Source organism: Pyxicephalus adspersus, chromosome 7, assembly GCF_032062135.1.
Source record: "Pyxicephalus adspersus chromosome 7, UCB_Pads_2.0, whole genome shotgun sequence".
NCBI classification, from domain to species: Eukaryota; Metazoa; Chordata; class Amphibia; order Anura; family Pyxicephalidae; genus Pyxicephalus; species Pyxicephalus adspersus.
Genome location: NC_092864.1, coordinates 26204353 through 26229878, shown reverse-complemented (window position 1 = coordinate 26229878; position 25526 = coordinate 26204353). Strand labels below are relative to the sequence as shown.

General features: G+C 44.0%; 1 protein-coding gene across 2 annotated transcripts in view; it reads right to left on the bottom strand.

Moving 5' to 3' along the window:
* Positions 1-3137: 3137 nt before the first annotated feature.
* SEMA5B (semaphorin 5B) overlaps positions 3138-25526 on the bottom strand; it is a 165890-nt gene continuing 143501 nt past the window's right edge. For both annotated transcript variants that reach the window (XM_072417908.1, XM_072417909.1), the window contains exons 17-23: positions 24939-25164; positions 24004-24222; positions 17794-17964; positions 15578-15727; positions 14984-15028; positions 14178-14383; positions 3138-8390 (exon numbers count right to left, since the gene is read on the bottom strand). In XM_072417908.1, the coding sequence (XP_072274009.1) occupies positions 8235-8390; positions 14178-14383; positions 14984-15028; positions 15578-15727; positions 17794-17964; positions 24004-24222; positions 24939-25164 (1173 nt within the window). In that variant the 3' untranslated portion in view covers positions 3138-8234. The remainder of the gene's footprint in view (positions 8391-14177; positions 14384-14983; positions 15029-15577; positions 15728-17793; positions 17965-24003; positions 24223-24938; positions 25165-25526) is intronic.

Here is a 25526-nt window from a genome sequence, read left to right as displayed (position 1 = left end):
CCTCCAGTATTATTTTTAGAAGATTGGAGGTCTTCCAGCATATCTTTCCTTGTAAATCTTCATTGTTTTTGGGGAAGTGTAGTGACGGGGTAGGGAAGGGTTAACACACCACACAGGGGGTGACCCCATAATTATCGCCAATAGGGGGTGCATTGGTGGCCGTTGTTTCAGTTTTTGAGGTCTAACACTATTTTAAGGATGTGATAGGCAGCAGCCCACTAACATTTGCCCATTGTTTATCAATAATTGTAATTTATTGGAAATATAAACCTGGCCTGATCAGACCTCCCCATCCAACATCAATACCGGCCCTCAGAAATGTTGGAGATCAGACAAACTACTGGCATTTAATGCAGGGTAAGATCATGTGACTGGCTGCATTGGAGCATTAGTATTTTCCAAACATTTCCTTGAAATCTGTTTCTTGGTTTTAGATTAATAGCAGCAAAACTGTCAGTTCCATATCCTGAAGGTGGTGGGAGGGCCACTGAATATGTTTCATTCCTAGTACTCCTGCTATGAACACTGCATAGGTGCTCCATTCGTTCCAGGCTGAAACACCCTCCATTCTATGCAGAAGCTGCAGTGCCATGATATTAGGTGTGCAGGTAACTGTGGCTACAGCAGGGCTTTAGGGGCCCCTATGAGGCAGTGTACCCACGCTGAGGATGGACAGCAACATTGGAGGTGCAATGCTAAGTGGGAAACAGAAAGTAAAGAGCAAACCTTGGAAGTGCAACAATATCATAAATTTCACACTGGGGAATAAAAATAGTGACTTTTATTTAAAGCACCAACATATTAGGCAGCGCTGCACAGCAAATAAAGGCTGCAGAGGACAAACCTGGGAATAAAACCAGTACACAGGAGGGGAGAACCCTGATCTATGGAGCTTACAATCTTAGATTTTATCTTCTGACCTTTTTGTTTTCTGTGTATTTCTTAAATATTATTAGTTGGTGTATTTCACAGGAGATTGGAATCATCGGCTCCCCCCTTCTCCTCTTCATTTTCCCCTGCCTACCCTCTATTCCTGCAGTTACCTGAAGGGACTGCCCCATGTGAATGCTACTTAAACCGGGACATGTCAGGCCGGAGGGAATCCAACCTGAGGATGGGATGCACCCCAATATCTGTTGGCTTTATGGTGAGTGTTTTTGCTGTTTTTCCCACTGTAGTCAGAACCCCAGTGATGAATCCATGGTGCAGGATGGCTGCAATTTTAATTCTGAGAGAACAGTGTGCAGCTTCCAATGAGAATTCAGTTTCACCATACACATTGCAATCTCAGCTGTATGAGGACCGACCTGAACTATCCAATCAGTGTGTTGCGGTCAGGCTCTTGTACTACATTGCGATTGGTGCATCTGATTGGCTGATGTACCATCACTTTCCATGTCGTCGCCACTCTTTATGTTGCCATATGAACTATGGCTTTCCTGGAATCTGCATGGAGTCTGCATGCAGCTCAGAGGACAGGAAATCAGAAGTCACCTGCACTGACCGCGATAAACCTAGATTGATGCAAAGATGAAATCATTAAAGCAGGAAGAGGAACCATTATTTATCCGGCTAATCCCCATCTTGTGGTCCAGAACCTCATTATGGGTTTATCTAATTAACGATGGGATTTATCCTGGACGATATTAATTTCTCTGAGTCTAATGAATTATTGTAGGATGGAGCGGAATATTCACATCAGAGCTGCAATCTTCCTTATTTGCAGATAATCTCCTCCTTGGGGACAATGTTTTGTGTTTGCAGAGGAGTTAAGGAAGCACTCCAGCAAAATTTCTCCCAAAAAAATCTACAGATGGACAGTTTTTTGAAGCTACAAAGAATTTATTTTTCCCTTCTTTGCAGCTGAATCGATTTCGTCAACAGGATATCTGCACAATCCTCCCCCCCGCTCTTGTAATTGGCTCACAGGAACGTCAGTTTCTTTGTACAGTGCCATGGAATATGTCAGTGCTATAAATATAGGATAATAAATATTTAGTCTATCACCGCTGCTTCCTTATAAGCCATACACCTCCCAACATTTCACTGGAATTCCAGTATAAACTCTGTATCACCTCCCTCTGAACAACCCCCACATCTTCAGCCCCATCCTTCAGGGATTCCTGAATTTTTGTCACTGACAACATTACACATTGCTGTTACAAAATCACTAGCGTGTAAGGGACCTCTCCAGATTTATATTTTGTGTATTGGTCTTTTGATAAATTTTTTTGGAAAATACTATTTTCATGATGGTTTTCTCCATAATACCTTGTGACATGTAATGCCCAAGTCAGCCTCTAGATGTCATTGTCTCAACAGCGGCTCGTGCAGAAATCCCTACAGGTGCAGCTGGTAAAACACCGCCTCCTGCTGGCTGGGGAATGGAACTGCACCATAAGGATCTTTATTTTTTTTTCATAGGGATCTTTATATGTTGGCATGTTGGCCCCACAGGGGCACCAAGTAATTTATGCAGGGGGCCCTGTTGGGTTAGCACAATTTTATTTATTATCAGTTATGTCTCACCAACAATAATGCTTTATCAGTATATACTGGTATATGTATACCCTATATGAGGTCATCCTAAAGGAATGCAGCATATCCTTTAACTGGCATCCTTATAGAGTAAAATGCTCATTAAAGGATGAGCTTTGGTCAAGTACTGGTCAAGCACTGGCCATTGTTAGTTCCTGGGTAGTTTAAAACACAGTGCCACACCTAATTAAGTAGTTTCAACTAGAACTTAATGCATGCAACATGTTTTTTGATCATCTGCCAAGCTATTAAATTGGGGGACTCCTTGGATGAATGCAACTCAATTCCGCAGCTAAGTATTTTTGTTATATCTCTTAGTTACTGCATTGTTTTATCTATCTGTCTTTATTAATAAATATAATCTTTAAATTTTACTTGCAAGTCTCTTTGTTATCTCTCTTTGTAGACTTCAAATTTAACCCATCAATATTTGCATAAACTGTCATAAATTATATCCGTGACATAACGGGCCCACTGTTGGCTGTCTGCTGCTTTTATCATCCAATGGCTGATTAAACCCCCTTCCCCGAACTTGTTTAGAATTGATTCTGATTGTGTTTTCTGTGCCGCCATCCCAGCCTAGAAAATCACACAGACAATTTGCGCTCTTCTCGTTTTTTATTTTATTCCTTTTATTTCTGAATGTTTTTTTTTCTTTGTACAATATATAAAAAATACCAAAAAAAGGAATTCACAGTGTGTAAAGGCAGTGATTGCACCCATCACGTCTACAGTACCATGGCAGATCATTGCATAGGAAGGTAACAGCCCACTAATTAACGGCAAGCTTTGCATAATGAGGGGGTGGATCCTCGGGGGCGGGGTGAGCACAAGGCGGTTTCCTAGTCTCTGCATCCCCAGCTGTCAGGTCAGTCTTATCTGTGAGTCCGGGGAGGGGGTGGGTGCTCAGTAATGGTACATCATGGGAAACCTGCTCCAAAGAGCTTACAATCTAGTCCGAGTGACTGACAAAGGTGTGATCATATGATTCATCCACCTTGCATGCACTGTAATATTAAAAATAAACTGACTGGGGATGGCTGTTACCTGGGGACCAGTTCTGGGCATCGGTCTTCCAACACGAGGCCTCCGAATCTCACTGCACCCAAAGACGGAGCCTAAAGAGACCCCACTACATTCCAGGGGATCTCAGGGATTGAGACCCCAGCCACTGATTGGTGGTACAGCTTGCAGGAACAGATCATGTGACATAAGGCACCCTGGACACGGTGACACCGACAGATAAACACCGACATCTGGCACAGATCACAGTGCTGATCATAAATATTCACCCCCTCCACCGGGTATAGTTCGGGTTTATTGTCAAACAACATCCAATCACAGAGGGACAATTCTGTTTCCAAATCAAAGGCCCAAACAGATCTCTCCAGAGTCATGCGGTGCCATTGGTTGTCAGTGACCCTGCACTGTATGTATGGAGGAGCAGTGTTGTCACCTTAGAACCAGACTACTCTACATCCCCCTCTCCATCTCCATAACCTAATGGAGAGGTGTTATGTAGCCCAAGAGTGCGGCACAGGAAATTATTAGCTCATTGGAGTTCTGGCAGGATCATCAGGATTGAACAGATCAGAAAGAAGCTTCTGATTTTACCTTGACATGAAATTTACTTCTGTTGAATTGCTGTTCGATGACAATAAAACCTAAAAGACTTCCAAAGACGGGGTGAATATTTTTGTCAGCCCTACGCTAGGCATACACAATATGGAGCTCTGCCCTAGGCATACGCATGTGAGGGCCCGCCCACTATGATGGTCGGGAAATACACAGAACATTCTTTTAGATGGTTTGGATGGTTAGATGGTTTGGAATTCCAGCGTGGTCACCGGAACAGGAAGTGATGTGTGCAATGGGGACATAGCAATGAAAATCCAACAAATCTCAGACTCCGCTCACTGCATTCAAAACAAACACAAATGCGTTTGGAGCTCCATTCCGCAATAAATGCGATTTTTGTAACTGTTTCAGGAAGATCAGATTGTAGAAAATTCTTCATTTGTTTGAGCGGGCCAAATGTGTTAGCAGAAAATAAGCTGATGGGGGTTGTAATCCTATCGGTACAATATTGGTGACATCCCAAGGCTTCACTACAGACGTCAGCTATAACCCTGGAAATGATCCCCAATCCCGACCCCCCAAGAGAAGCCTCAACCATCACCTGTAATTATTACATTTAAAAAATAAACTGTAATGTGTGTGGGCAGCAGGGGGCGCTGTCATGAAGCAGAGGACAGTTATTGAACAGGCATATTTCAGATGAAGGGTCTGCCCGGTCCCGGGCATTATGGGTAATCGTTCTCTGATGGAGTGGACTCTCAGCCCAATATTCTGATATATTATCATGCTGCTCTCTCCCAGTGATCTGCGAATCACGTTTTCCCAGGACGGGGGTTGGGATTGCGGAAGCATCAAAAGGAAACGCAAATATGGAAAGTGACGTTTCTGCGAGGCCGGAAAATGTGATTTGGATGCCAGCGATTTTCTGAAATTAAATGAATTTGTCAGAGAATTTGCTCTCCATAACTCCGACCCTTTGCTGCAGTTGAGAAATTAAACCACAGAAATCCACAGCAGTCATCTATGGCAGAGGAACCAGAAGTCCAAGCAGGCCGTCTCTCTGAATATTTGGCATCCCCGGCATTTCTGATCCATTGGAGGCCTCTGATGGGGGTTGGAGGATATGAATGTGTCAGTGCTGGGGATGCCAGCCGGTACAATGTATCCAGACATGTCACATGACCATCAAGCTGTGAGATCCTGATAGAGTGATGGAGTTTTTGTGAGAGGCAATCAACCCTCAGTGGGCAGCAGTAGGAGGAATCCCAAAATTCTGACCTGCACTGTGTACTGGATGACTGAGGTTGGAGCAGAGGATTGCATAGTGCTCCAGGTCCTGTGACCTAATGCCATGGTACCTGATGTCATCAGAGTGAATAAAATTGGCAGACATTATTATGATAGCATATGGTGGTCACATGACCTGGAACCGGAATATTGCCGAGTCCTTTAGTTAACTCAAACAAGCGATGCAAGGAGTAGGTTTTATCCCCCACCCCAAATCCCCCTAATTAGTAACAATAAGTGTGGCCCCCTATATATCCTAACCGCCATGACTGCTAGTTACCTGCTGCCTGATATCTGCACATCTGAGACCAGAAAATCTTCCTTATACAGGGAGGAGATTTCCAGACTCCTCGATCCTCAGCCCTGATGGTATCACTGGAGTCTCCTGTGGATACAATGTGAACCATCTGAAAGTCTGTGGAGAGCTTTACAGATATTCTTGCAGGATTCTCATCGCTTCTGTACAGAGGCGTCTTATCCTATTGGCCAGGACAGAGGAGCTTACACTGTAATATTCCCAGCACACCTATGCAGCACTCACATTCAAGAATACAATCAGAAGCTAATTCATTACAGTCATGTACAACCTGCAGAAACTGGAAGAGTTGTGTCCATCACCATACAGATAGAACCCTGGAGGGAACTGAATCCGGGCTATTGGTGCATCTATGTGCATGAAATCAAGGAAGGGGGGGGGAACAGGGTGGTAAAAAGAAAAATCTCATCAAAGCCACTCAATATAGGTAATCGATATAACAGTCACCTAATCCGCAGTCACCATCTGATGTCTGTGGGAAGAGATCTTACCATGTATTATATCTGCACAATGCGCTTGTAGCAACACAGCAGACTGGTGGCGCCCCAAAGCCCCCCCACACTAAAGAGTTAATACGACCACCAACCTCAATGACATTGATATTACCTTCAATCTCCATCATAGCTCCTGACACAGCAAGGGAGGCACTGTGTTATTACCACCGTGGGTGTCATTAGCTGGTCACGCATTGTTGCATGCAGCAGGTTTAGCACGATTTATTACAGTGCGTACAGGACAGGGCAATGCCAGGGCTGACATCACCCCCCCTCCCCATTACAGATCTGGGGGTACTATCTTCAATCTCCTGCACATGACCCCACAGCTCTCCATAACTCCGAATTCCCACCCCGCATTCTTCAATAAGTAACAAAGGAGGCACTGAATGGATTTAACTGCAATCGCTGGAAATAAGATGCAAACATTTTTCCAAACCATCAGCTTAAAAAACCAGAAGTGCCAGCAAGCCACGACTTTGTGGTTCCTCAAGGGCTGGAGGAACTCCATAGGAATACAGGAGCGGCCTGCAGCAGAGCGAGGGACAATCTGTAAGCTGCAAGCTTTTTTTCTTATTTATTTCCTCTATAACCCTAAATCTAACATTCACAAATTCTGCATTCACATCAGACAAAACTCTACACAATCTACCACCACCACCTCTCTCATCTACCCAATGACAGAACATAAACCCCCAAAAATAGAAGACTGGAACCAGATTACTGATGTCATCTGTTTCATGCTGCAACTTTCCAATGGCCATGATTAGTGAGATTTGGGGTGAGACATACAGTGTGGAAGACAAGATGCTTGTGACATTCGTTGTCTTGTTATCTTTATATATAAAAAAAAAATTATCTAAAAAATAAAAAATAACAACATTCGTCATTCTAGTAAACATAAAAAAGAAAAGGAAATCGGCTTGGACGAAACCGAGAGTGAAACGTCCAATTATGAGCGAGTCTTTGTACATCAGAACGAGTTATTACATCAGAGCGTGTGGCCAATCTGAAGGCTGCTCTCTCTCCGCTGTGATTGGCCAGCACGCCAAGGACACACCTCCTCCCGACCGTCCCATGCGGACTCGATGTGCCGGTGCGTCTTTGAGAGTCCAACGTATGTGTCGTGTTTTTTTGTATTTTCATAAAACCCTGATTTTAAAAAAAAATAAAGTTACGTTAGCAACAGACAGAGGACGAAATGAAGACCAGTGATGTCCTTCTGTCGATGAGTAACATAACTCAATGTAAAAAAAGGTCAGAATTAAAAGCAAGCGGCCCGACAGAGCCGTAGGGAGGAGCGGAGAGCGTCCTTTGCCATGGCGGGAGCAGACGGTGTGTTAATGGAGCTAATACATTGCGCTAATATAAAATCCAGAGATGTTAGACCCTGCATGGAGTCTCTACGTGTTAATCCGTTACCCTCCCTGTTCCATCCACATGTACACGTATGTCTTGTTCAAAAAGTTTTTTCATCTTGTGTGTTTTTGTTTTTATGCCCTCCTGGTTTTTGTTTTTTTAATGACGTGGTTGTGGTAGATTTTGAGGCTGTTGGCCGATTCTGCGAGTTGTCGGAAATACTGTCAGGAAAAGGATTGGAGCCTCACTGTCACCCTGAGCTGGTGACGCAAGCAATGAAGCCATTCGGTGTAACGCATTGTTTTTCTCCACTTACAAGAAAAATCACTTGAATGTGAAAGCGTCAAACGATTCCACAATCATCAAGAGATTTAAAAAAAAAAAGAAAAATCAATCTAAGATGTTCCATTGGGGTTTTACGCAGAAGCAGCTTGCTCGTTTTCAAGTATCCAGAGACCTCAGAGTTCCTCACCCGACCGTGTACTAGGGGGCAATTCTTCCAGCGCGGCATCCACGCAAAAGAAGGATCAGCAGGTCCAGTCTGAGAGCTCGGCCTACTCGTTCGATGATGGAAGGAGCTGGGCCACGGTTTGTGGAGCGTGAGACGGGGGTGAGAGATGGAGCCTCAGCGAGAAGTTGGGATTTCTATTGGCGACCAAACCTCAGCTGTTGGTGAAAGTTCTGCCTGGGGAGGAGTCCGGCCTGAAGTCATATTTACTCAGCGTGCTGGGATAGTACGTCGTTGTGTAGACGTTGGTTTGCTGCAGCGGGTAGAAGTTGGTTCGGTCGTCCGGAAGCAGATTGTTCTTATTGAGAGTCTGTAAAAAATAAAAAAAAAATTCAGTAAAAAAAACATTTTTCATTTGCATTTCCCATTACCTGTCCAGAAACATCGCCGCCGCCATAAACCGCTTTTTTTTTACATTTCACACGCTTGCGATAAACCTTCCTGCTTCAGTTTATGACAATTGTTTCTCCATTTTTTCATTGTTGCCCAAGGGATAAAATAATTGTTATACATATCGAAGGTTTCATTAGAGGAATAAACATTCTCGGCGGGATTCGCAGACGACGTAAACGCTACAAATTAATAACCCTTCTGGGGCCATTTATCACATTTTGTCGACTTTGGAAGGATGAGCTATTCATTAAACATAGATGAAGTGCAACTCGCATTCACTCAGATCCCCGGCAGATTATGGCTCTATACATCAAAGCTGCGAATATATGCGGCTCGTCAGGTTTTGTCTTTTGTGGCCGACGCCTCCCACGTGTTTTATGATATTGCGTGACATTGGCAAGAAAAAAAAAGTTGAATTGAGATGATTTGAATTGTTTGCTCACTGACCATCGAATGCGATAAAATAAAAGCCCACAAGATTAGCGCAGTGATCATTTGATCCGGCGGGTAATCTGACTGCCGCTCAGGAGCAGGGTAAGAATTTCTTCTCCATCTGAGTCGGCGTGGAAACGGGAATAATCACAATTTTCCCTCTTTCAGAACAAAGGCGCATGAAAACGATACAATTTCATGGCCTTCACATCCCCCTTATTCAAGCTAATGACTAACTAACGGTGTAATTAGACAGAAACTCTGCACTGGAGTGGTGCTGAATGTTTTCTGCCGTTGTGCAGGGGAAAGGCGCATTTTTCTTGTGATGGTATTTTAATTATGGATTTCGCTCACCATTCAGCTCCCAATCAATAGGCACTATTTTCAGCTCAGAGTCGGGGAGGGTGTGATGAACGGGGCCCCGAATATCTCCCTGACACCGCCTGTATTCTGCCCGTCTAGGTGCGTCCATGTGACTAATGTGCCACCATTTGGAATTTACTTTGAAATTTTGTATTCAAATTGAAATTTGGGACATTCAGATGTCCCAGGGGCTCAGACCCAGCTAAGCATTGAAGGAAACAACGCTGTCACCCAAAGTCTACTTTGATGTTTTCCTGTGAATGTTCGGGACCACTGAACAAATGGCCTCCAATATTTTTAGTTTTTATTATATTAGTGACAGATATCTGTGACCAATATGAAGTATTGGTAGGAGGAATCTTTAGCAGGCCGGGATATGTGCAGCATTATTACTGGAGAAGATATGATTGCAAGATGGGGAGGGGGCAGCTATGCAAAATTTTAGATCTCCCTTATAACCTCATCACACGCACAGCTTTAGGACTTTTCTAAAGCTGCCCTGACTCTCTGGAATGGTCTTCTCCTAATCAGCTTGCTCCTACTTTCTCCTCATTTAAAAGAGTCCTCAAAACCCAACGCTTTACCCTTATCTACCTGTCTTCTTCTGTCTCCTAAACCCTCACTACTCACCCCCCACTCCAAATCTCCCTCCTATTGTGGGATACTTCCCCCACCTCCTAGTTTGTAAGCTCGTCTGGCAGGATCTTCTCCTCCTGTGTCACTGTCTGTATCTGTCTGTCATTTGCAACCCCTATTTAATGTACAGTGCTGTGTAATATTTTGGCGCTATAAATCCTGTTAATAATATTAGACCTGTCCTCCACAAAACAGCATGCTGGGCCAGATTCGTATGGTGGACAGACCTGCATTAAAATACTTGAAATATAAGCTCTACCTCCATCTAACAGTTAAAGAAATTTTAATCACCTGGAGAAAACACCGCTCCAGGCTCCCAATACTTCTCAAACAATTCTTAGCTTAAATGTTGGTCATGTGATCTCTGGGAAGGAGCAGAAATCGGATTGGCTGCTAATGAGGGTAATGTTCTGGTATCCACCCCTTGTAACCAGTTCCGGTACCTGTACCCCTAATTCTAACACAACTAATATTATTCTAGACAGAAAATAGAACTTTTTTCTCTAATATAAGGTTAGAGAACTTGAGGGAGGGAGCTGTTTGACCAGCACATGAAAGAAGCAGGAATACATTGTAACATTAAACTTATAAACTTACAGGGAACACCCCAGATGTTTTTTGGGCATTCACCTTACAGCCAAGGCCATAAGTGATTAAAGTGAATCTATAAGGACAGAAGGATGGGGGTTGCCATTGGTATTATTGGCTCTCTCTCTGTCTATAACACCTTGGAACACATTGTAGTTTCTGGAAATGTCTTGTACAATCCCGGCACCCTTGCTACAACCCAAAGGAAACAAAACGCCAGTAAGTGGCCGAGGATCGGTGGTGTGGTTACCTGCTCTCCAGCTCCACTGACACATCTCCAGGACCGGAGTCCCCGTTATTAAGTGGGTCACCTCTGTCAGCTACAAGCAACAGGTCACAGTCACTGCAATGGCATTAGTCACATGGTGACATGAGGATGGGGCTTATGTGTTAATGGTGATGGAGATATGCGACTTCCCCCTGTACTGCGTTTAGCTCATCAGATCGATGCCAGAGACAATCATGGATGCTAATATACAGAAAGTGAGCAGATCTTCCATGCGACCAAGAGCCAAGGGACTGCCTCAGCCAGTAAGTGGACCGAGTCCAAAGTAAAACTTACAAATGGTGATCTCATATTGTTACACAAATCCTTCACTTGTGACCTCGAGGGGCACAGGGGATGCCTAACCTGCATCTCCAAACCAATGTAGTTCAAGCAAAGATAATAACAACACAATGATAACTCAACAAAACTGGTTTTGTCCTCATCATCCGGTGATCCTTTCCGCCACCCTGGACCTGGCCTAACTATTATCTGTTATCAATGAAGCTGAACAATGAACTTTCCTCAAAGTCGCATTTTTATTCCTTTTGCTGCATTTTCTCATTTGCAACCAATCTGCCGTCCTCTATTACAAGCTTAGTGCAAATATCCACAGTTATTATTGGAGAAAATTTCAGCAGAACATTAATTAGTGATTTAATAGAAGAATGTCTCTGGATTGTCCTGGCATTTATGGCATTTTAATATGTGTTATATTTATGAATCTCTGGGTTCAGGTCTAGTCAGGAGTGGGCATTCATGGTAGAGGTTAGTCTGGCATCATCCGATGATGAGCAGTACACAGACAAGGAGGGGTGACGCTGGTGAGGTGAAAGCCCATGATCACATGCAATCATGCAGACTAAACAAATTTAAATAGATACAGTGGGTGGGGTGTTAGAAGGCCCCCATTCTGGTTCTGCATATTTCATTATATTTATTACTACACTTAGAGCCCCTGTATGGTCTTTGTCCAGGACTATTTCTTAATGTTGTTAGTGACCCCTCCCTTCTATTTTGTGCAGACATCTGGACACATTGCACCTTCTGGTATGGACAACCATACCCACCTCTCAATTGGCCATGTCATTGGTTGTACTGTGACCTGGGCATGAGCCTCCCACATTCATTCTCATGGACAGAGCTATCTTAGGTAACACAAAATAGGCAAATGCCGAGGGCCCCACCGTCTCCAGGGCACCAGATGGATTGGCAGAGGGTACAGGGAGCTGGAATGCTGAGCATTTAGGAGCGCAAATTTCCAGCCATGGTTCCCGCATTCTGATTCTTATCCTAGACTTTTAGTAAGCTGACTCTGGTCATGAAGATCCTCACACCCACTGTCCCGGCACCTAAGATGGTTTACATGCAATCCTCTCCTACAAAGTCTCCCTGTCTCTGTCATGCCGATCCTCTGGTTTTTGTAGTTCATTGATGACTAACTCAGAGCAAATTATAGAATGGGGAATTATTGACACCACTGTTGCTTACTGCATACTTGCTCTAGGAAAGGAAGTTCCGGGCACCAAACCTGGCCATAATCCTTCACTTGGGCAAAGATTCCCAAGACATTTCTCCTCAAATTATGATGGGATGAATGGATGATGGGGGCATCAAGCCAGATATAGTGCCAGGCGCTCCCATTGTAATTCTTACCAATCCCAGGATCCGGTGCCAGGTGTCTCCTCCAGGGAGGGTTTTTTCCAAAGCACCAGCACCTGGACCAATCAGGAGACAGCACTCCTAATTGGACAAGAAATGCAATGCATTGGGTAACATGCTGCTTCACCAATACAGGGCCACCTCCTGCAATTTGTACTCCATTAGGTCTGTGTTCTGTGACCCCCAATGTCCTTTATATCTCTCTGATTACCAACTCCTAGTTCCTGACTACATTTGCTTGCTGCCTACCTTGACCTTTGGCCTATCACTAGTTCCAATATTGTCTTCAGGGGCCACATCCTGGGACATCTACCAGTACCGTCCATTCTTCTTTATGGAGCCGTTTAAAAAAGATGTCCTTGGGCTTTACACCTGCACCTGATCTCTCATCAATGGGCTTCAGCACCAGGTATCTGCTGCCCAGACCGGAATACGCTAGTAGATTGGGACCCGTCTGTTATCAGCTGCACATCCATCATCATTTTCAACCTCCACAGTCCAGCCCTCTACCACCCAAACTCCATCAAACACTGTAAATGTGACAAAAAAATTGCTGCCGATCATTATAAGACTCCACCATAGAACATTGGTGCCATCACTGCTGTGGTCAGCCAGGGGTCGGGTAATTGATCCTATCAGAGTGTAGAAGATCTCCTCTAATATATTACATGGTAATAGGATCCCAGCACAATATATACAGCCAAATGGTGACTGGTATTGTGATGAAAATCTAAAAACATAGCCAAAATTCTAACAGTGAAAAAATCATTTTCAGCAAAAAATATAAAGTAACTTTTCCTGTGGTGGGCAGAGAGACCTCTGGGTATCGATATATTCGGGTGGTGTAGAACACACGGCGTGCCCCCGTACGCCACATAAAGCCCTCTGAGCCGCTCAATGTTTCCTAAACAGTTTCTTAAACAAGGAGACTTTATAAAAATAAATCAAAGGCCTCGGATCAATACGCCTAACAGGAAGTAGCCGGGCTGATTTATCTATCTGGCAGGTAAGGAAAAACCGAACATTAATTCTTGTCAACTAACCTGAGAAATAAGTGGAGCAGACGGCACTGACCAGTGAGGATAGTTACTATCTATTGCCCTGGGGAATTCTGGAGCTCGGGAAATGATCCCCCCCATTCATCCTCCAATAACCCTTCTGTGTCCCACAAAACATCATGCAGGTCAGAGGAATGAAGCCTCTGCTAAGATTTATCAACTCGCTGCTCAATCAAGGTGTTTAAAAAAGCAAAAGAAGCACTTAAGGCATGCCAAAATGACAAATGATAGTACTGGTTAGGAAAGCACTTTAGCATGCCTTAAATAATACTGCAGCTTGATGAATCTGGGCTCTAATAAATTACAGAACATAATCAGTACTTTTACCCAAACCACACAAAGTGGAGCCCTCAACAGCTTCTGAAAACCCACAGAAGGTTCATTTTCATTTTGTCCAGGTCACATAGAACCAGATGCAGATAAAGAATCACACAGAATTGCTGAATACCATATTTTAATGAGATGCATGAGCGTATGGAATGCCTATTAATATTATTTATATATATATATATATATATATATATATATATATATATTTTATTTATGTTTTCTATGTTCCTCCCACCCATCTGGACTCCTCCGACCCCTAAACAAATGATGCCCCTCCCACTGACCATGGCATATGTTCCTTTCCACCCTTATCACATGCAGCCCCTTCCTCTCCACCCAAATAGTGGCCCCCCACAGATCACGCCTTTACCTTGAACTCCATAGGAGTATATTTCTCATTCTTGGGTGTGGAGTTGCCCTTGTAGTGAAGATGGTTGGGTGTAGCGGGGTGGATAACAGTTGACTCCTGCGACTGTCTCTGGCAACGCTGACAATAGACGTAAATCACAAAGGTCAGCAGGCTGGAGCCGAAGAAACAGGAAACCCCGGTGGCGATGAGATGGATGAGGCTGAACCCTGCAAAGGGAGAAGGTGACAGTCAATGGAGGGGTTATAATTCAGAGGCTATCAAAGTTCATGCACCATTTCTAGCTGCTATCTACAGGGGGCGACAAAAAGGTACTAATTAACTCTCCAGATCCTGGGGGGGGGGGGGGGGAATAGGCCGTAAACATCAGGGGTTGAAAATAACAAACCAACCGGCCATTATTTGAAGCCCCAACTCCAAGCAGGGCAATTTTCCAATAAATGCCTACACAAACCTCTTCCATGTTGGTGCCCCAGCACTCAGTGGGGAGGGAGTGCAGATCAGGGACAATGAAGCTAAATAACAGAACTTATCAGTGCTGTGATGCCACTGAACCGCTTCTGACATGCGCGTTGCAGGATTTTTGCAGATAACACCGGTGTGAGGGCATTACATTCCCACAGGAGGGCAACTGGTGCAGAATTGGCTCATCCATGCTGAGGCCTCAGGTGCAGACAATGATGTGAGGCAGTGTTCTCTGTACAGCGCTGTGGAATATGTCAGTACTATAAACCTATTCTGTGATAATATTTCCCTGTTCATATGTTTGGGTACCCATGCTCGGATCATGTTACTGACCATCATATTACCTGCACATTCTTTGTTCTCATCGATGCTGGAGGCCGGCAGAATCACTGAAACAAAAAACACGATGTCAGGATGGAACAGGAAAATCTGCTTTGCTGCAATCCAATGAGTGCTGTCACTATGTGCAAGACGTAATCACATTTGACAGCCTCATGTTTCATTGTCCCATCCTTTGGGGTCTATTTTATAGATTGTGATTGGAAAAATTTTCCAGAAGTGACTGGAGTCAATTTAGGAAATGATTTGCATGCAAACCGCCCCAGGTGATGTAATACTGTGACTCAAATTATTCCAATAAATGAAGGGGGCTGCTGAGGGAGATGAATGCTCTTCATCCAGGAAATGAGGCGGCCTCTGACTTGCTGCAGCTTCTAATGAACATTGTGAGAAGCAGTACATTCAGGGTAAGCAATGTCAATGCAGAAATGAAGTTGATACAACTGTGCAAAACTGAAGGGGAGGGCTGGAGGGCAGATTTAATAAAGGGGAGGCTGGAGGGCAGAATTAAGCTCTGAATAAAACTCTTGTAAAGTTTTCTCACAAAATCAAAAGGTTTTGCCAGTTTTTATAGAGAGGTTGCTCTGTATGCGCCATACCTGGGATCTCGTTATATATGCACTCTCTGTACTGCGTGCTGTTTCCCACACACTGTGTAGGCCCGGGGTTGTGTATGTCACAGTAGCGATGGCGATATTGCGTCCCATCCTCGTGGCACATGCTCCATTCTGACCACTCCGCCCAGCCACCTGCAAGAGAAGAACCGCTACAGCTTAGGGAGGCATCACAGCCTTGCAGAAAAGGAGGTGTGGCTTGTACCAACCAATCAGATTTCAGCAGTCAAATGCAGGATACAGTGTGACAGCCCTCTTCTGATTGGTGAATACAGGCGATGTCCACTATTTTACATTTCCTCCATTTTTCAGATTTTTTTATACAATGTATCATTTTGAGTGCTGGATGTACAGCTGAATTATTCCTCTCACACCTTACTGATTCCTGAAAACAATTCACGTTCTGGGACTTATTAGTCTGTTTAGAAATAGCGCCAGCCAGCGATATCATGGAGTCTGCGGTGTCATGTCTACAACATCATTGGTTATTCAAGAAAGCACCCGGAGTCTCTGCATCTCAAACAACCTTCCCTTCCACCCCGGGGAGGTGTCACCGCCAGGTCCTTAACATCCCAAATTCAATTACCATAACTTGTACTGCGACGAGAATTCCCCAGCCGGATGTCGGGGGAATCATTTAACTAGATGACTTATAAAATATGTATTTATTACAAATTTGTCAAGTAAATAAAAAAGAAATCACAGGAAATAAATGTCAGATGGCGGAGGGCTCTGCTTGTTCCTACAAGTGGTGATTACAAATATGTTCTACATAATTCCTCCTCCATCGCTCATCAAAGGAACAGAACATTTGCAGGGCGTCTGCCACACAAATGCCTTTTCTTCTTCTCCCGCTTTATTCGGCGGTTTGATAAACAGAATTAGATTGCACTGATCTTTTATCAAAGCCGCAGCTCGACTTCTTCTTGTCGTGGCGGTGAGGAGTCACCTGATTCTGCATCTTCCATGATCTGAATGTACAAAAACTATCTAGGTTGTGATTTAATTTGAGCTGCGACGTGGGCTGCAGCTTAATGGGGATTCCCAAAAAAAAAAAAACCTTGACGTGAAGCAGCTGTGTTATTAGACGCTAATCAAACAAACCGGGTCTGGAATACAGGGGAGCCGCATGAACGGAAGTCGCTGCAAAGCTCCGGCTTCCATCACCATCTAAGAAACGCATGAATAATGTATCACCGCACTGGCACACCATCACTCTTTATTTACAACAAGACACAGCACCATCAAGATTGCAGACCAATTGTAAACTTGGGGCAAGTTTGCAAACAAAGTTAGGCCGGGTCAGACATGCCCCTTCTGGATGGATTTCACGGAACAAATTACTTCGGGAGTTTATGGAAATCGGAATGGCGGCCAATTAACACTGCAAGTCAGACTAACAACAGCCATATGCTGCACAGTAATCACAATTCAGCACTCATCCGCCGCCGTGTCACCTCGTATTCTCCCTCCACACCTCCGGGATATTCTGTGTAACACTATCAAATATTTTATTTCCCGTCTAAATGGTTGCACAAGGAATGAGGGGGATTCTCAAGTGCTGGAAATTCATTTTCTAAATAAACACGTTTGCTTCAGAGACGGATCGGCAAAGGGAAATGTTCAGCTTCTTTATTTGACGTTATGAAACTGGGAGCCGGGCCAAAGCCAGGATAGAAAGGCCCCAATAAAGAGCCGTCAGGGGCTCTTCATAGCAAGAATTCTGATTAAATTAAATTGTTTTTCTATGTAAATACATTGAATGGTCATATTAGAATCCACACATGGAAAATTACAGCTGAAATTGGAACTGCAGGCAATCTCATACTTCTAAACCTTCCGCAGCCCACATACACTGACCAGCAAGGGCACAACAATTCCTAAGGTTCAGAAAAACCATGCCTGGAATCCAGTGACCCTACTTGAAGGGTCGTAGGTAGCCAGTGTTTAGGCAGAGCACCCGTGTCCAAGTTATTTGCAGCAATAGATAGACACACTGACATTTATGTGTAAACTGCTATGGGCTTGTCTGCCAGTTGTACATCATTTGCGGACTCCAACAGTCATATTTATGAGCTGAATGGCCCCTAAGCTTGGAGGATTTAAGTTAAATAGTAGATTTACATCAATGCATTCATCCCCAGAACACTGATCTCAGCCTACACCCCCTCCTCCTACTGCCCTGTTGCCCCAGCCTGTACCTTCACAGGGGTAGGTGTTGCACAGCGCCTCCTCTGTGTGCAATCCGATGCAGATATCACCTCCGTTGGACGGTGGGGGGTTTGTGCAGGTACGAGTGCGCTGATAATGTCCTCCCCCACATGTAGCAGAACATTGAGTCCAGGATGACCAGCAGGACCAGGAACCCTTCACTGGGGAGGAAACACAAAGAGCACCGGTTACATCACAACCAAAATGTATTCCAGCAACAAAAGAAAATTTTATTTCTGCCTCATATTAGCACTGTGCACCTTCTCCATTCACCTTCCCTTCTCAGGATCACCAATATTGCAGAGGAGACCTTCCACCAATGAATAATGAGGCTTCACCTGACCCATCTAGCAAAAACTTACACCAGGTCCCTGTCCGGCCATTGTGCAGAAGCTGGTTTAGACCCCTGAACACACAATACACAGGATTGCTAGCACGGTGCATTGATCTCTTGCAATGCTCAATGACCAACAACAACCAATCACATTCCAGTTTTGGTGCTTTGATCCGATTTAATTGGCTCACAGGAATGACGCACCTCCCAAACTTTTCCTAACCCAACCGCATCAACTTTCCCAGCAGCTTTGATGGGAAAGGGTTAATGAACTCAGCAGAAAGTTTAATATGAAACATTTTAATCTAAAGTGCTAAAAAGCTGCCATGTATAAAAAAATCAGCATAATCACTTAACACTCTTAATTAAAGGCATTTCTCATATCACCCGCTGTATATTTAACAGTTATTATCAGGCGCACATAATGTACAGCAGACATACCATCCAGCTGTCTCAGGATCTCATAAAAGGGAGCATTTCTATGACAGCCGGGGATTCTGGGTAATAAAACTCACATTTACCGCCAGGTTCGGCCCGATCCACAGACATTGGACGGCGCCCTGAAATCTGCATTTACAAAGGTTTTCTGTAATGTGAATGTTTAATTTGGGCGTTTCATCACACTGCCATCTACACGGTGAATATTACACTTTCAGGTCGATGTTATAAACCAGATAAGAGGGGATTTTATCTGCTTTATGTGTGATTTCCTCTTCTGATTTATTATATGAAAAGATGCAGATTTATTATTGGACATTCTGTGACATTGTTTTCTATTGCAGATACATTTATCAGATTTACAGACTTCACAGATACAGAATTATGTAATCAGCATATGAGGGGAATGACATTTGTGGGCATTGTGATCATATTGTAGAGGTGACAACAATCGGTGACACAAAGGGAGGGTCCAATATCCCATATTTGTGTTCACAGAGCCAAGTGAAAACATTTTGGATAATTAGATTACAATCCAATCCAATGCTTCTCAGCCAGGGTTCCTCCAGAGGTTGATGGGGGTTCCTTGAGCAATGAGCAGTTTGTGCCTCTCAGGTCAGTTCTAGTGACACCAATGATCTTTTTGGCTACCTGTAAGGGTGACATTCTTCCAAATGGCCAGCGATGTAGGAGGAATTCTTCTCACTGACCATCACACTAATGTACTGTGATCTGTTGATATTCTAAATATAGAAGGGGTCTTGTAAGACCTGAAACTTATTTCAATGGTTCTCTCATGTTAGAAAGGTGGAAAAATCAAAAATTCGGGACAATAATGCTGAGTTTAGAACAGTGTATGGCAGCAGAGTGCTGAGGTTTTTTGCAGTCATCTGGTTCTAACCGCCCCAAAGTCCCAGTTATCACTAAAGCAAGTTGGGGCAGATGAAATCCCTTTTGTATCTGTGTTTTTTTGGCTTTTTTTGCAGCCCCTCAGGGGTGTCTGCCACTGTGACTGCTTCCACAAACTTTCAACTTCATCAGCAAATTTTCTAAATGCTTAATTGTGAAGATGACGTCCGGGTTTACTGCGCATTCAACAGACCCTTATATGAATTTATAATTAGATGAATTTAAATCACTGATTAGTGATTGCCAGATTATTGCTAGGAGGGAGGTCATAGAGCCATCTATGGGGCAGTGTTTTTCTGGGACAAAAAGGTAACATTATTTGGCAAACTTTAATAAATTCGGTTCATCCATTATTCCTGGGACGACATACCGAGTCCCCACTAAACCAGTGCGATCTGTTTCATTTCCCCGACTCTACCTTGAAAATCAATAAGAGCAGTGAAGGTTTGAAGGGCAGCCATACTCTTTGTGCTCCTTATTTCCTGAAAGCTCAGAGATTTCCTCCAAAGACTTATTGATCACGGGGTCGAATGGTCATAAATGCCCACAATGCAGTGGGAGACCCCACTGTGCTGCCAATCAGGGTGATGAATTGGATAGGGGCGATTGTAAACATTTCGCCATGACTAGTCCCCTTCAGATGTCACATCCTCGTATGTGGGCTGAGATCAGATGTGTGATGGTTGCCAGAAATGCAGCCCTGTCTCCTATTGTGTTCCCTTTTTATTGCTCCAGAAATTTGAGCACCAGCCACCTGCAAAGTGTATCACACATATGCATGGCACAAAGACATTGCAATATTAGTAGGGTGCATGCCATGATCTGTGCATTGATGGCTGGTTGGCACTTTGCAGGCTGGGTTTCTTGTTAGTGGCAACAGTGGACCCCACCTTTGCAAAGTGTGTATAAACAGGAGCAATGACAACACAACAGCACAACTCAGAGACAGGGAGAGAGCATTGTCACAGGAAATGGCTGGACAAGGACCTTCATGGTAGGATCACCAGGAACTTTTTTAATCAAAGCTGCACATTTATGAAGAATGAAAATAACCTCTGAATGGACGTCAACAAATGAAAGCTTTAATGGGATTTCAGTGAATGGGTTTACCTATGGGGAAAATGTTGCTCTGTCTCCTCCTCCTGCTCACACACAGCAATGATCAAACCTCTGAATATTTATGGAGACTTGAATGCTTGTGATCACATGACTGTGTAAAGATCAAATTGAATATTTTTTCCCCAAATTCTGTGCACATTCACCCGAAAGTTGTAATATCTGAACCCCATTGTGACCCCCCTCCCCCATGTCCCTGCACTTCTTTATTATTTTTCATTCATTGCTATCTTCGAGGTTTCTCCAAGTTTCAGAACTCACAAAAAGCTGACATCAACACTTAAACCGTCACCAGCGTGGAGAAAAATCTGTCTGCAAATCATGTGACCCTCAGGATTGCTAATCTGATAAGTGCGACCCCGCAGTGTTTTACTCCACAACACAGCAATCTGGGCCATCAGCCATGAAATACACCGATATTATCAGTTATTATGAAAGGCAGAAAAACGTCTCACCGCACCCCCACCTCGCAACATTGCGTCATGGTGAATGCGTCACCCTGTTACCTGCATAGAGATAGAGGGAATGGAGAACTTGGAGCTGGGGTGGGGGGAATGGGATGAATCTGAATGGCTGTAAGGGGCAGACCCCAGTAAATTCAAGGGGGGATAAGAGAGAAGAGGGATGATGAATAAAAAGAGGAGGAGATAAGGAAGATACAAGGGGGATAATAGAGTTAAGATGCGGGGACATGGATAAAGATGAAAATTGTTAGATAATAGAAATAAGAATGGGGTAGAGGGGAAAAAGGAGGGAGAATAAAGGGGGATAAAGAGGGGAAGAGATAATGGAGGTAAGAAAGGGGTGAGGATAAGAAGGGGGAAGATATATAAAGGAATAATGGGGAGAGATGGGGTGAGTGAGAGAAACGGGAATCAGGAGGTTGGATAGAGAATAAGGAGGGGGTAAAGAAAAGGGAGAATGAGAGTGGAACGAGGGGAGAAACAAAGGGGGTAAGAGAAATCGAGAGGAGGGAACCTCCTGGGGGTGACAAAGGTAAGAAAGTTAATAAAGAGGGGGATGAGATCCAAAAAGAGGGGAAGAAAAAGATAGAAAAGGAAAGAGAGGAGAAACAGGAGAGGGGGAAAGAACAAAAAGGGAAAGTATAATTGATGATGATATTATGCCATATTACCTCCAGTTTCTTGTTAGCCTCTCGTCTGTTTATTTCTGTTCTCTGGTTTGTACTACGTTGCGGTATATGTCACTGCCACATATACTGAGAATGAGGGGTATACAAGGTGCCGCTGACAGCGAAGGGCCCTTCATACGGAACAATAAAAGTTTAGTTGGACTCTTCCTAAAAAAGCGTTTTTACGGCCGACGCTGGTGCAGGTTTTTATTATTCATTATTGGACCTGGCGCAGTTTTCGGAGCAGTAAACATCAGGATTATGACGGCGAGACAACAATTAGCCAATAAAACGCTGGCGCGATATACTGCACCTTGTTGTTTCCAATTAAGAGGTAATTGTGTTTTTTTCACCTATAGTTCGAATCAAGCTCTTCATAAAGAATATACTAGCAAACGACTGGAGATATCGGGGGCTTAAAAAAGCCCATCACAGCCACTGGGAGGCGAAAGAGGACACCCTCAGGGGCAAAGCTCAGGGGCAGCGCCATCTACTCACCTAAAGCAGAACTCCGGGATATACTTTTATCATAGCTGTGAAGGAGAAGTGAGGAGCAATGCCTTCTGGGACAGTTATCACCTGAGCAAATCAAAGATTTACCCCTACTATCATTCCCAATGTAGCATTTAGGATTGCTGTTCAATCATAAATAACCAGGATGAACACAGTGGGTAAATACCTCCAGTGGGGACATTAATAGTGCTTTTATACTTTCCTGCTCCATGCAAAACCAAGAAACGCGTTGGCTGTCGCTGCACTTGCATTGTTCAGACCGATAAAGATTCATTGTAAAGAAATATTTTTTTTCTAATCATTTTAGATAAATTTGGAATTTGATAGAATGATAAATAAATGAACACCATTGGTTGAGCATTTGTTACCATTCCCAGGCCCCCCCCAGGAGCCGGTCCTGGAATCTGTACTGTGGATGGGGCCCTATAATTCTATTGGTGTGCAGTTCATTGTGGGAACGTTCTCCGGATCCACAAACATACAATCATCAGGATGCATAAATTGGTTTATTTTCGGAGTCCCCATTGTCTGTTCAAAAATCTAAGCCCACAAAATGAAAGAGCTGATGTTTTTGCAAACACCAAATTTGGGGGGCAAATTTCCCATTCGTTGCAAAAATGAAGAAATGATTTTGTGTCACTGAGCTTCATGGATGCCCCATAAAATGCCATTTTCAGGTGTTGGTCTGAACATCTCCTAAATCTACGAATGGGTAAAATTCCTCATTCTTGTTCTCATTTTTATAGCTTGGACACACTATGGCACACACTCATTGCATTAGGCTGCCTGCACTGCATAGAGAAGCACCAAGGCCTGGTGATGAGGTTTTATTCAGTGATTGGTTGATTAGTGGGGGGTCACAATAAAAGCAGATTACACTTCTGCAAAGCCCTGAATATGAATTTTGAATTTCAGGATTTAAATTCTTGCAGCTATCAGATAAGCGCAACAGCACTGCAAGTCCCAGCACACCCTGCAATCCAACTACTACATCCAAAGCAGCCAGACAGCTACAAACTGCCCCCCACCCCCCCAAATATTGTTACAGCCCAAAAATAGGCTTTCGGGCTCTTTGATCTCACATGCCACATTATATGGCAGAGCTATAATTACATCACATCGTCTTCCGCAGAAAACAAGAGGATTTCAGTCCCTGCACAAAGGAGCTTTTATATCAGAATACAAACTCCACTTCAAAGGCATCAATAATGACATTTAGAGAGGAGCTCCCCCTTTAATGCAAAGTTTCTCTTTTCTTCTATGAATGTCAGATAAATTATTTTGCCAAATTAAAGTCAAACTCCAGAGAAAAACTTTGTGTGTTGGGATAAGAAATGAGGAAGTGAGAAAACAGGGACAACAATATCATTTATGGGTCACATCCTGTCCTGGTTACACAACAGGAGATGGTGGGAAATCTCCCCTATGGTGACAAAATCAGCACAAAAGATGTGAGGGCAGAAAAAGACCCCAGGGGTCTAATAGATTTTCATTTAAAAAAAAAAAACAATGGGTGAAGACCTCAGGTTATCCCAGATGTGCCTAAATTTACCAGCAGTAACCAAAAATGTTACCCTTCTGATCCACCAAAAAATTAAAAACCATTTTACTTATAGTTCCACCTTAAGCATCGCCCCCTAGTGGAGCAGCAAATGATTTGTCCCCAAATTCCCATTGTATGTGTAGCTTGGTGAAGCAATGACAGAACAGGTGGAAAGTTATGGAAGCCCCCCGGACAATGATTGGCTCTTCGCTCACCTGGACAGGGTTGGGAATTGCAGTCCTGGAATTCGCTGGCAGATCCAGGACAGGGAAGTCCTCCGTTTCGGGGTTCTGGATTGTTGCAGAACCGCTTTCTGGATCGGAACCCTAATTCACAATCTCTGGAACAGGTAGACCAGGCTCCCCATGGACTCCAGCCACCGCTGACTGTGCGAGCCGGACTCTTACCATTCCGCATGAGATCATCGACCAAAGCTGGAGGGGCAACAAGAGAGGATCATCACTATACAGACAGTGCTGGACCCACAAAATCTGCAACTTCTGGACTACAAAGTCACATGACGGGGATTAATAAAGACAAACAAATTACATGACGGGGTGATAATGTGACCTCTAGAACTTGTAAGCAGCGGTGTAACTATGGCCAAGGCACCCCAGTCAGCTGCTATGGGGCCCGGGATACAGAAAGGACCTGGAATAGGAGAAGGAACTGGCATGGGGGGTCCTACTTGGAATGCTGCTTAAAAAGTGAAATCAACCCCCTGTGCATTAGGAATTATTGGTTTATCTGTCTTAGCAGTGCAGATTTTTAGCCCTCTGAACACCTACAGACTGAAATAAACCCCCTATGTGGTCAGAAAATCCCAGAAAGGAAGCCCAGGGGACACAATCTGCTCCTGCTTGTGAGGAGACAACTAGAACACCAGGTCCAGAGTTATAATTACCAAACATGGAAATATTTGGATTGAGGAATTTCAGCTGGTGGCCCCTAGGGGTCATTAAGGATTTATTTCTTCTTGTATGGCACATTCAGCACAGTTACCCCTGATGGTGGGGTTGGGATCTGTTTTGGGTTGTTGGAAGATCTGCATGGATATTTTTATTCTTTCAGCTGGTCTGACAGAGAAAGTTATGAAATGATAACCTAAGGGTTATCATTTTATAACTTTCCGGGTTGGATACAAACGTACAATCAGTCTCACAGACCGCCGAACCGTCAGTTGCACAGAATCGGGTTTCTATCTTCTTCCTCCCAAACTGCAGGATGTGGGGGTCTGACAGCTGTGCTCTGCAGGTATATCGGAATCGCTGTTCTTGGCGTGCTCCGCTCTGCGTGAGATTGACCGGCATCCACGGTGTCCAAGGCGTGTTTCTGCGTACCTCTGGACACGCTTCGGGGTTACACGTCCTGAATTCCTGTAATGCAGACAATTTGGTTATTCCGGGGTAACGGATATTAGATGGAGGTTCTCCAAGGCTGAGATAAAAAGGCAGCAAATTTATGGATGGACCTAACCAATAAAATCAGACCAATGAATCTGAGGACATTACTTGCCCTGAATGAATCAATCTTAAATCATTTCATGTCATTGGCCTGATTGTTACTGGTTATGAGGATGAGGACCAGTCATAGTGGAGACACCAAGAAGCCTAGAGCAGAGCTATGGGCATTGGTCCTCAACATGGCCAACGCCCCCTGGTTGATGCTGGCCATGGTCACATGTGTCTTCATATGCTAATCATCTTCAGCTTTCTCTATGCCAGGACAATTGACCCGT